The sequence below is a fragment of the Rhinopithecus bieti genome, unplaced genomic scaffold (genome assembly GCF_001698545.2).
Source record: "Rhinopithecus bieti isolate Rb0 unplaced genomic scaffold, ASM169854v2 scaffold_5025, whole genome shotgun sequence".
Classification (NCBI taxonomy): Eukaryota; Metazoa; Chordata; class Mammalia; order Primates; family Cercopithecidae; genus Rhinopithecus; species Rhinopithecus bieti.
This window is the reverse complement of record NW_016804637.1, coordinates 601,922-614,205: the sequence shown is the minus strand read 5'-3', so window position 1 is coordinate 614,205 and position 12,284 is coordinate 601,922. Positions and strand designations below refer to the sequence as shown.

The 12,284-nt window shown below is 55.8% G+C and overlaps 1 protein-coding gene across 10 annotated transcripts in view; it reads left to right on the top strand.

The window, feature by feature from the left end:
• The window catches only part of SMARCA4 (SWI/SNF related BAF chromatin remodeling complex subunit ATPase 4), a 78,632-nt gene that overhangs the window by 42,369 nt on the left and 23,979 nt on the right, over window positions 1-12,284 (top strand). For 6 of the 10 annotated variants that reach the window (XM_017869486.1, XM_017869491.1, XM_017869493.1 and 3 more), the window contains exons 21-28: window positions 546-632; window positions 1,436-1,482; window positions 2,918-3,084; window positions 5,425-5,588; window positions 7,985-8,212; window positions 8,466-8,564; window positions 8,822-8,899; window positions 9,612-9,830. In XM_017869486.1, coding sequence (XP_017724975.1) covers window positions 546-632; window positions 1,436-1,482; window positions 2,918-3,084; window positions 5,425-5,588; window positions 7,985-8,212; window positions 8,466-8,564; window positions 8,822-8,899; window positions 9,612-9,830 — 1,089 coding nt within the window. The remainder of the gene's footprint in view (window positions 1-545; window positions 633-1,435; window positions 1,483-2,917; window positions 3,085-5,424; window positions 5,589-7,984; window positions 8,213-8,465; window positions 8,565-8,821; window positions 8,900-9,611; window positions 9,831-12,284) is intronic. The other 4 variants (XM_017869495.1, XM_017869494.1, XM_017869492.1 and 1 more) reach the window with 1 other exon arrangement.

Sequence of the window (12,284 nt, the reverse complement as noted above, 5' to 3'; positions counted from 1 at the left end):
TTTTGAGACAGAGTCTCGCTCTGCCCCCAGGCTGGAGTGCAGTGGCGCAATCTTGGCCCACTGCAAGCTCCGCCTCCCGGGTTCCCGCCATTCTCCTGCCTCAGCCTCCCGAGTAGCTGGGACTTCAGGCGCCCGCCACCTCGCCCGGCTAGTTTTTTTGTATTTTTAGTAGAGACGGGGTTTCACCGTGGTGGCCAGGATGGTTTTGATCTCCTGACCTCGTGATCCGCCCGTCTCGGCCTCCCAAAGTGCTGGGATTACAGGCTTGAGCCACCGCGCCCGGCTGCCAGTCTTGTTTCTGTCCCGTCGTGCTGGCCCTGTCCCTGCCATCTGCCCTCTGCTGTGCCAGGCAGTCATGTTTCCCAGGGCTTGTTGGGGGCCTCCAGGCCTCCAGCCTGCCATCTCCTCCCAATTGCTGTGCCTAAAGCCACTCCTCCCCACTAGAGCGTCCCCATGGCCCTTCTCCCGGCACCCACCCATCCACCAATCCCACCCCACCCCAGGAGGGCAAGACCCCATTTGGCACCCTCTCATCTGCCTCCCAGGGCAAAGGCGGCACCAAGACCCTGATGAACACCATCATGCAGCTGCGGAAGATCTGCAACCACCCCTACATGTTCCAGCACATCGAGGTGAGCCCGCCGCGGCCGGGACAGCTCAGGGCCTGCCGTCCACTGAGCTCCTAGGCAGAGCTGGCTTGCTTCTCCTCGACAACTCTTTAAAAATAGATTTGAATATTTTCATTAGGTAATGCCTGTACATCTGTTCCTTGTTTGATCTTCACTTCGCCAGTGCTTACGGAAAGAATCCCAGCAGTTAGGGCGCAACGTGCAATAGGAATACAGGGCCCTGAAAGCTTACCCTCAGAGAACAGGAGTATTTGGAGACGTCTCTGGGGGAACGTGTCCCCCCGCCAATGGGGCCCTGCTGCATCTCTTTGGCACGCTGACTTTTCTCACATTGTGGGGCGTCAAGAGTCATCACCCTCTTCAGTGAAGTGTGGGGGAGTCAGAACCCTTTTGGGTCATGGTGCCTTTGAGAATCTGGGTTCTTTTTAGAAGCATGCGTATGTTCGTGTTTCTTGATATAAAGTGTTGGGGTTATTGGAGACCCCCTGATGCCCACCAGGAGAGCCCCTGGGGCTGTCTCAGCACCCTGAGCGTGGCTGTGGCCCCACGACGTCCTTGTGCACTCTGTGTGAAGAGTGCTGTGTGGGATGTCCTTTCCTTCATTGGAGGAGTATGAGGGAAAAGATGTCAGTGGACTAAGAAAGATGGTTTTGGCATCTGTGTCTGGTCTCAGAGCTGCCGTGGGCCCGTGCCGAGCACACAGTGCAGAGGCTTTGTCCTCTGAGCACCAGAGGTGTGTGCGGACCGCAGGGGGGCCCGGTGGCCCGCACCTGCCTGTCACTGACGCCTCTCTCTTTGCCTTGCAGGAGTCCTTTTCCGAGCACTTGGGGTTCACCGGCGGCATTGTCCAAGGGTGAGAAGCTTCCCAACTGGATGGGGTGGGCAGGTGGTCCATGCAGAGGTTTTCTGTCATTTTGTTGCCTTTATTGCTGCTGTTATGTTTGTTCAATTTCAAAGGCAGAAAATTAGAAAATACAGAAAAATCCAAAACAAAGAATACAAATTTTTTTTTTTTTTTGAGATGGAGTTTTGCTCTTGTTGCCCAGGCTAGAGTGCAGTGATGCAATCTTGGCTCACTACAACCTCTGCCTCCTGGGTTCAAACAATTCTCTTGCCTCAGCCTCCCGAGTAGCTGGGATTACTGGCGTCCGTCACTGCCCAGCTAATTTTTTGTATTTTTAGTAGAGACAGAGTTTTACCATGTTGACCAGGCTGATCTTGAACTCCTGACCTCAAGTGATCCACCCACCTCGGCCTCCCAAAGTGCCAGGATTATGGGTGTGAGCCACTGCACCGGGCCCCATAATACATATCTTTAGTGCTCAGAGAGCTGACCACTATTAACCCCAAGAGACAGGGTTCCTGAGGCAGGATTCCTGGCTTACAGATCCTGCTCTGCCGCCTCCAAGCTCTGTGACTCTAGACAGCTTTCTTAACCTCTCTGAGCCTAAACTCTGTTCACTAGTATAGAGTACTTTTTATACCATGTGGGTGTTTTCTATAGCACCCTTTGTAAGTGTGCAGCCCCGACTCCTTTACGCCCCTAATGGATGTGGATGTTGTGTCTAGATTTTCACCATTGCAAAGAACCTTGCTAAAAGCATTCTTCCAGCTAAAGCCTCCATTCAGTTCCCCTGGCGTGTTAAGCCATTTGCAAGACGAGAGACGCCTAATGAAAACATCATAAATTCATTTTGATGTGTTTTTTTGTACTGAGTTATGGAACAGCGTCTCATACACCTGGCTTCAAGGCCTGGAGGCCTGGCTTGGCCATGTGGTCAGCCATATCACATTGTGATACCCCTGCCAGCCTCTGTCCACATCTACCACACTCGGGGTGTTGGCTAAAGGGAACGTGAGAAGCCGAGGTGGCCCTTCCTTCTGGGTCTGGCAGACCATGGGTGTCTCCAGTGTGACATTTGCTCTTGGGGCTTCTTTATCAGGCAAGGGGACAAGGTCCAGCTTCCCGGAGCACCCCTGTTCCACCACCATGTTGTCCCGGCCACGTGACCCACAGCACCTCCTTTCATCATCATGAGTGTCTGGGTTAGACGAGAAATACATGTGCCACCCTGGTGATGTGCCTTCCAGCGAGGGTGGCTGGGCTTATTTCAGTTGGGGGAAACGGCTTTGCGGAAGCTTTGGGTGATGTCTGCTTAGGACGCATGTCTGTGCCCTTGAACCCGGTGCCCGGCCTGGAGGTGAGCGATGCACCTCCTGCCTTACCTGCCTGCAGGCTTCCGGGTTTAACATCCTGCGCCTTCTCTCCTGTCTCCTCCACACTCCAGGCTGGACCTGTACCGAGCCTCGGGTAAATTCGAGCTTCTTGATAGAATTCTTCCCAAACTCCGAGCAACCAACCACAAAGTGCTGCTGTTCTGCCAAATGACCTCCCTCATGACCATCATGGAAGATTACTTTGCATATCGTGGCTTTAAATACCTCAGGCTTGATGGTGAGTTCATATGAGCCAGTGAGGTGTTTGTTACAGGGTTTTGTTGTTGCAGCTGCCACAGAAGCTTCTCACTGGCGTTCCCTCCCGTGGGGCAGGGAAAGGCCCAGGCGCTCTGGGTCCAGTGGCCAGAGTGGGCCTAGGCACAGGCTGAGCATCTTGGGCACTCAGCATTGGGATGGGCCCTGGATTGGATGCTGGGTGTCCTGACTCCTGGGCTGGCAGACTTTCCACGGCAATGCTGGGTGCACTGGGGAAGGGGTGCCCTGTGCACCTTTAGCTGGAAGTGCCAGAATTCCATCCCATGTGGACACAGGTAAGAAAGCATCGATAGGCTTACCTAGCTCTAACCCCTGGAGGTTAAACATGCTTCAGGCACAGTTGGATCCAGGCATGCAGGGGATGTTGGAGAGACTTTTCTCCAGCTCTTGACTCTGCCTTCTTCCATCTTGGCTTCCCTTCTACCTGCTCAGTGTCCCCAACAAAAGCAGGTCCCAGGCTGGCTCTCATTTAGCTGCTGTGAGCCACATGCCCATTGCTGGGCCATTCGTAGCAGCCCAGTGGCTGCTGCCTTGCCACAGGTCAGGCCTGGAGCTGGAATCCAACTCTGTGACGAGCACAGAGGGAGGGAAGCAAGCACTTCCAGGCAGGAGCAGCAGCTGCCGGAGAGAGGCCTTCAGCCCAACCCCCTGCCCTGTGGTCCCTGGTGGGAAAGGTTGCCATGTGTGTTTTTGTGCCCACCTGCCCCAGCACACGGAAGCTCAGGGAGGAGAGGCTGTGAGACGGCGACAGGGCACGTGAGACATGTTGTCTGTCAGTCCCAGTGGGTCAGGGAGGCCCTGGAGTGAGTTCTCCGTGAGATTTACTAGAACGGGGCTTACGAGAAACAGGAGCATGAGCTGCTAGGACAGACACAGCTCAGCCAGTTCATTGTTCCCCACCTGGGCCGACCTGCCCAGGTGCCATCGGAATGTGCTCTCTGCATCCTTCCAGCCACAGGTCCTCCCCAGGGTTCTGTCCAGGATCACTCTACAGACACGAGTCTTGCAGGGGTCTCCCCAGCTTGCCTTCTTCCTTAGGGGCTTCCCACTGCTTTGAGACTGAAAACCAAAACCCTTCAGGGTCCGCATGGCCGGGCCACCCCCCAGCCTTTGCTCTCCTTCGGTCTGTCCAGCGGCTTCTCCTGTCCTTGAGAGGGCCAAGGCTTCCTGAGGGCCGTCCTGTCTGTGTCGCGTCCCTGACTCCCCCAGGAGAGAGCCCAGTTCCCACCCATCCCAGTGCCTTTGTGGCTACTCCATAAGGACAAGGACTTTGGTCAGTTCAACTACAGATGTGTCCTCTGCATGTGATGTGGTCATAGCCACAGGGATAGAGAATCCATTGAGAGTGGAGGAAGGGTAGGAGCTCAGTGAAGTCTCCTGAGACTGCAACTCCCATGAGTGGGCTGGCATCTGGGAGCCGCGTAGCCCCTCACCTCAGCCCCTTCTCCAAGCTGGGGTACCAGGGTCACATCTGGAGCCTGAGAGAGGGCGGGACAGCAGGTGGATGGCCAGGCTACTATGGGCTTCCACACTGTGCCTGGGCACATGTAGGCTGGTGGCAGGAAATGGCTGGTTTTTATTTCATCACCAAAATGACTTCAGTGTTCCAAGGGCACCTCCGTCCGAACTCCCAGCAGCCCAGGGAGTGTAGATGTTGCCTTAATGCCCACAACGCTGAGGGCATCCTTGGTTGTCACCCAGGAGACCTGCACTGGCTCCTGGACTTGGGTTTTCTGGGGCATGGGGACACCGATCCTGCCAGAAAGGATACGAGCCCCTTTATAAGGTCCCCATGCTCTTACCTGTAGAGGATTATCTTTGTGAACCATAAAACCTTTTGAGACAGGGTTGAGGGCAGGTGCACCCACAGTCACTGTCCACCCACCCCCAGGTCCCTTGTGTTGCGAGCGGCAGTGTTGCTGGCATTGGCCGCTGTGTCTCCTGCTCTCCATGGAGTGGCACGGGGCAGAGTAGGGGAGAGAGTCCAGGGCTGTGGTGGTGGTGGCTGTGCTGACACTGTGGCCTACTGTGAGCTGGGTGCTGGGCTCTGCACTCCAGGCCCACCTCCTTTAGTTCTTCCAGCGGGACCTGTTTTTATCTCTGGGATGTGTGGAGAGGATTTCGTGGTGAAACACTGGAAATCCGGTTACTCGCCAGTGGCCCACAGGCCTGTGTGGAGAGTGCGGAGCCGGGGATCTGGGGATGCTGGCAGGCGCTGATCCTGCGCCTGCTCTCAGAAGCAGGGTTCCCACTCTACCCCTGAGGTCACCTCTCTGACCCTGTTCTCCTCTGTGCCCGTCAGGAACCACGAAGGCAGAGGACCGGGGCATGCTGCTGAAAACTTTCAACGAGCCCGGCTCCGAGTACTTCATCTTCCTGCTTAGCACCCGGGCCGGGGGACTCGGCCTGAACCTCCAGTCGGCGGACACTGTGATCATTTTCGACAGCGACTGGAATCCTCACCAGGTAAAAGCGGGCTGGGCCCCAGGTTGAGGAGAAGGAAGCGGTGCCTGCAAAACCTCAAGGGGACACTGGCCCTGGCTTGAGGGTCCTCCAGTCTCCTCCACATTGTCTTAGACCCCGGGAGCCAGGAGGATCTGCACCCATATCTCCACAGGTCATCAGGGAGAGAAGAGGAGGGGTCCTCCTATTTCCCAAAATACAAACAGCCTTTCCCTCTGATTGGGAAAGCAGTGTATAAGCCATCCGTTGGTTTGGTTTTTCTTAAATCCTGGAATGGCACCAATGAGGAGGAGGTGGAAAGTACCCTGATCAATCTGTGCCATTACCGTGGGGTGGCCCCTGCAGTGTGCCCTGTGAGCACGCACACCGGCACTTGTTCAGGCAAAATTGGGGTGAACTCCATGCCAGTTCGTTTACTTCCTCCTCTTGTTCCATAACCGTGTACCCCTCATGGGCCTCAGCATCGGCGGATACCAGGTCATGCTGTTACATAGCTACAAGAGATTGAAAATGCGTACAACTTTTCTCTGTTTTGTTATAAGACTAATAGGTTCTTGTTGTTTTTAATATGCAAACACCAGTGACATGGTCAGGAGTCCGTTTTCCCTTCCTCTCCAACCCTGCTCTGTTCTGAGCCTCTGCCAGCCCGTCTGCCTTCACACATGTGTGTGCTGAGATTAACACAGATGCAGCGTAGTCTAGCATGTGCCTCTTCCACCAAGCAGTGGGTGTCAACCACCGAATGCACATCAGAAGCCACCCGGCCGTCTAATTGGCCACCAGGCGTCCCGGCAGATGGCCGCCCCAGGACATCTGCTCTCAAACTCTGGTGGTTGGCAGGCGTCCGGCTTTTCTGTTGATCAGCCTGTTCACCAGCCCCGCAGGGTCCCTCTTTCTCTCGGAGTGCTTGTGCGAACACCGGTCTGCTCAGCCCTCAGACAGGGGGTTGCTCCACCCAGGCACTATCCTCTTCATGTTCTGGTTGCTTCTGCCAAAGTGGTTTCACTGCTACCCCTGGGGTGTGAACGTGCTCTGCCCTTCCCTGCAGCGTGAGGGCACCAGCATTCTCAGTGTGTAAATTGTCACCCGTTTGATGGGTGAATGCCCTGGTGGTCACTGGTGGCCCCTCTTACAAGCAGGCTGGGGTGTAGCTTCTGCCCAGACCCTGGTGACCAGCCAGTTTCCTGAGAGGTGGTTGGGTTGTGCCTCCCCGTTGGCAGGCCGGCAGCAGACGGAGGCTGCACCTCAGGGCCTGGGGTGCGTTGGGAAGGGCTGGCCCTGCCAGGAAGTATGCTGATAGGGCAGGAGGGCTGAGTGGCAGACACAAGGCACTCCTGGTCCCTACCAGTTGTGGCCTCTGCCACCCCATGGGTGCCAGTCTTTAGTTTCAGAGCATCACTGGTACTCAGCCTGGTCCCGCAGCTCCTGGGCCCACAGACAGGATTTCGGGGGAGCCTCCTTGTTCTGTGCTGGGGTGATGATAAAACTGACAACCCAGGCCAGGCACGGTGACTCACGCCAGTAATCCCAACATTTTGGGAGGCCGGGGTGGGCAGATCAGCTGAGGTCAGGAGTTCGAGACCAGCCTTGCTAACATGGTGAAACCCTGTCTCTACTAAAAATACAAAAATTAGCCAGGCATGGTGGTGCATGCCTGTAGCCCCAGCTACTCAGGAAGCTGAGGCAGAAAAATCGCTTGAACTTCGGGAGGCAGAGGTTGCAGTGAGCTAAGATCACGCCACTGTACTCCAGCCTGGGCGACAGAGCGAGACTTTGTCTCAGAAAAGAAAAAAAAAAAGCCCAGGCACAGCACCTGCGTTGTCGGGAGCTGACTGCACCAGTCACTGGGCCACGCTCCTAGTGCTTATTCACTCATTCAAGCCACGCAGTTGCCACGGGATGGGCCCCGTGTCAGCTGAGGGAGTTTTAAGGCTCACAGAGGTGAGACCTGGTTCCAGTTCTGTGTGCATTTTGAGAGTGGCAGGGCCCACAGCCAAACCAAGCACTGCCACAACGTGACCGGGCTTTGGCCACATCCTGTAAATGGACTTGCTTAACTGTGCAAGTCCACGCTGTGGGGAGCCATGCCGCTGCCACAGGAGCTGCTTGGGAATATAACCCCCTGGGGGTTGGTGCTTTCTTCCCGAATATCTGTTGGGTCCCAGTAAGGTAGAAGGTGGCACTTCTGGAGGAACGTGATGAGAGCCCCCTTCCCCCCAGGGACACATGGGGCTCAGGCTCCACCAGCTCTGTCTTCATGCAGCAGCAGATCAGGCTGGGCAGAATTGCCAGGCTGAGAGTGATACTCACACCACAGCTGTCCAGCTAGTATCGGAGGCCGCCTGCCCTTTTATGACCTCCTGGGCTCCTTTGGGATTGACTGGCACCTCTTCCCCCAGGACCTGCAGGCGCAGGACCGAGCCCACCGCATTGGGCAGCAGAACGAGGTGCGCGTGCTCCGCCTCTGCACAGTCAACAGCGTGGAGGAGAAGATCCTAGCCGCGGCCAAGTACAAGCTCAACGTGGACCAGAAGGTGATCCAGGCCGGCATGTTCGACCAGAAGTCCTCCAGCCACGAGCGGCGTGCCTTCTTGCAGGCCATCCTGGAGCATGAGGAGCAGGATGAGGTGAGCCCAGCGCCGGCCCCGACCCCTCCCCAGCGTGAATGGTGGACGCATGAGCGGCTTTCATTTTTGTTTTTTTACCTTTTTTGCACTCTTATTTTTTTTTTTGCATCCCTTTGGAGTAAAGGGAGTGTGGGCTGAACGGAAAGAGGATGAGTACTTGGTTTTTCTTTGAAGTGGTTTTTTTTTCCTAAACTGCTGGTGAAAGACGCCGGATTGACAGCCCTGGAGACTGAAGTCCTCTATTTATCCACAGAGCAGACACTGCAGCACGGGCAGCGGCAGTGCCAGCTTCGCCCACACTGCCCCTCCGCCAGCGGGCGTCAACCCCGACTTGGAGGAGCCACCTCTAAAGGTGAGAGGGGTAGTTCAGTCTCCATGCCCATTCAATCCTCGGCTTCTCGGCTGAGACGGCCAGCAAGGGCCCTGGTCCCACGGAGCGTGCGTGTGCGTGTGCGTGTGTGTGCCTTTCGCTGCCGTGTGGGTCCCCATCCACCGCAGCCGTGCCGGGACCACCAGCTCATTCCCACGGACGCCGCCGCTCGTCTCTGAGCTCGGCCACCGCCCACCCCGGCCCCTCCACAGCGGCGCTGACAGTTTGCAATCTTGTAGGAGGAAGACGAGGTGCCCGACGACGAGACCGTCAACCAGATGATCGCCCGGCACGAGGAGGAGTTTGATCTGTTTATGGTAAGCACTGCGGGGTGGGCGGGATGGTTCAGGCATCCCACTCTGCCGCCACCAGGAGCAAAGCAAAGGTCCTAGTGCCCATGGTGGTGTCCCCAGCAGGTCAGGGAGCTGGGGACAGCTCACAGTGCAGCCCACTCATGCCTCCAGACTAGCCTGTCTTCCACCCCCAGTCTCCTGAGCATGGCGTCGGAGGGCGAGATGCACACCCAGCCATTCTGTGTGTGACCCTGGACCTGCCCCACCAGCTGTGTTTTCTAACGGGCTCTTCAGGGCTTCATGCACTCCCTTTCAGAGGGAGTTCGCCGCATCCAAAGCCAAGGGACTGACCAGGCCTTCAGTCGCAGAGCCCCCTCGCCCCTGGGTGGGAAACAGGAAGTAAGCCACCCAAGTAGGGGCCTCTTGGCCCGCAGGCCGTATGCCTCCACCAGCGCTGTGCCGCGCAGCTGCCGCCCTTCTGCTGGGGTCTGCAGCCCTCTTGTGCAACCTTCCATCTTTTCAAGTTTCCTCTGCCTCCCGAGGCAGAGCCCCTAGTCAGGGTCGGACGTAGCCAGGCCGGGTCGGCCACCGAGCAATCAAGAGCTGCTGTTTAACTCTTGCAGCAGCATGTGTCCCCACGGACAGAGAAAGGCCCTTCTGAGCCTGGCGTTCTGGCTCTAGCGTGCCCCTAGTGCCCGCATGCTGATGCTTCTCCCTTTGCCTCCCTCCCCATTAGCGCATGGACCTGGACCGCAGGCGCGAGGAGGCCCGCAACCCCAAGCGGAAGCCGCGCCTCATGGAGGAGGACGAGCTCCCTTCGTGGATCATCAAGGATGATGCGGAGGTGGAGCGCCTGACCTGTGAGGAGGAGGAGGAGAAGATGTTTGGTCGCGGCTCCCGCCACCGCAAGGAGGTGGACTACAGCGACTCACTGACGGAGAAGCAGTGGCTCAAGGTACATGCCGGAGAGGCCCGGCAGGCCCTGCAGGCCAGCGCCAGGCAGGGCTGGGGAGACAGAGGGCCCACCGCCAGGACTCAGGCCTGGGTCCAAAACACTCCCCTTGGGCCACTCCTGGCCAGGCTCCGCGGACAGCCGAGAGCCTTTTGATGTGGGCCAGGGATGGTTAGGTCCTTCTGGCTCCGCCTCAGAATGCAAGGAGGACCCATGGTTTCTGAGCAGCTCAAAACCTGCTGCTGGGTATGGTTGGTCTTTCAAGTACAAGGGTTTACCTCCTCCCGAGGTTAAAAATCATGTCGCTGATCTCAGTGGAGTGCTGGCTTTCCTGGTACCTGCCAGGAGGGAGGCACAAGGGTGAATCATGGACTATTGAGGCACCCTGCAAAGCAGTGCACTGCCGGCTCTAGGAAGCCTCACTTTGGGCAAGTCCCCCCATGAGCTGGGGAGACTCAGTCATGGGAAGGGAGGAGCGGGCAAGCCCCTGAGGGCCTCTGAACCTGGCAAGTGCTGCACAGGGCTGGCAGCTGCTTGTGGAGCTGACGTGAGGGCCCTTTCTCAGCAGATGGCACCTGGCCCTACAATAGCAGCTACAGATGTCTGAGTCAGTCATGCGGTGCTCCTGGGATCTCTCCCTGACCCACCCTTCCCAGCCTAAGGCACACTGTGACAGGTGCCTGGCATTGACGTCCTCACTGGGGTTACGGTGACAAATCAAACCCCTTCCCATCTCAGGGGCTCTGAGTTATAGAGATGATGATTCAGACTCCATCTGTGAAGTTGTGTCATAAAAATGTACTGAAGTAACAATTCCGAGAAGGCAGGTGGTGGCTTTTGGCTATGCCGTACAAAGTGCCATACCCAGGAATGAGCCATGTGGCCCAGCGCATGGAGCCAAGCAGCCCCAGGCCCCTCCTGGGACCTCAGCAGCCCAGACTCATGAGCTTGCCTGCCAAGCTGTGCACCAGAGGGCGCTGTTAAAACACACCAGGAGCCCAGGTGACAGGCCATCCTGTTCCCCAGCCAGCCTCCCGAGCAGAGCGCTCCAGGACCCAGAAGAGAAACCCTGAAAAGACGGAGTGTGAGCCCTGCCGCAGACCTGTGTGACAGCAGAGCTATTTGACTGCTGTATGAGTGTCACCAGCCCTGCATTTTTTTCTTTTTCAATAGAGACAAAGTCTTGCTATGTTGCCCAGGCTGGCCTCCAGTTCTTGGGGGGCTCAAGTGATCCTCACACCTCAGCCTCCTGAGTAGCTGGGACGACAGGTACACACCACCACGCCTGGCTAGTTTTAAATTTTTTGTAAAGTCAGGGTCTCACTGTGTCACCCAGGCTGGTCTCAAACTCCTGGGCTCAAGCAATCCACCCGCCTCGGCCTCCAGAGTAGCTGGGATTACAGGCATAAGCCACCGTGACCACCTCAGCCTTGCATATTTGAGGCAGTGAGTGCCTTTTAAATTTAAGATCAGTTCATATGCGGATGCTCTATGTACACATTTTTCTAGGTGTAATTTACATACCATACAATTCACCCTTTTAGGGTATATGACACAGTCGTCTTCAGTGTATCCAAGAGTTGTGCATCTATCACCACAGTCCGTTTTAGGACATTCTCATCACTCCCAAAAGAAGCCCTGCCCCGATTTGCCATTTCCTGTTAATTCATTGATTCTCCCCAGCCCCAGGCAACCACTGATATACTTTCTGTTCGTATAGTTTTGCCTGTTCTGGGTGTTTCCTGTCAGTGGAGTCCTACAGTGTAGGATGCTTTGGTGTCAGGCTTTTTTTCATGCAACTGAACGTATTTACGCATGATGCAGCAGGTGGTCATGCTTCATTCTTTGATGGTGAAATGATCCTGCCTCGTACAGATTTGTCACATTCTCTATTAAACCTTTTGAGGGACCCCCAGCCTGGTTTCCTTGGTGACTGTGCCAGTTCACAGTCCCACCAGCTGTGTATGAGGGTTCCTCTCTGAGCATCCTCAGCAACCCTTGCTGTTCCCTCGCCCGCTGATTCTAGCCAGCCCAGCAGGTATGAAGTGCCATCTGAGTGTGGTTTGGATTTGCATTTCCCTGATGGCTAATGGTGTGGAGTATGTTTTCATGTGTTTATTGGCCCTTTGTGTATCCTCTGTAAAGTGATGTCTATTCACATCATCCTTTACCCAAATTTAAAATATATTTATCTTAATATTGAATTGTAAGTTATTTACAGGTACCTTATCAGATATCATTTGTAAATATTTTGTTCCATTCTACACAGTTTTTCACTTCCTCGATATCCGTTGAAGCACAGAAGTGTTTCATTGTACTTGCAGTTGGTTTTTCTTTTTCACCTGTGCCTTGGTGTTGTATCTAAGAAACCATTGCTGGCCGGGCGCGGTGGCTCAAGCCTGTAATCCCAGCACTTTGGGAGGCCAAGGCGGGCAGAGCATGAGGTCAGGAGATCGA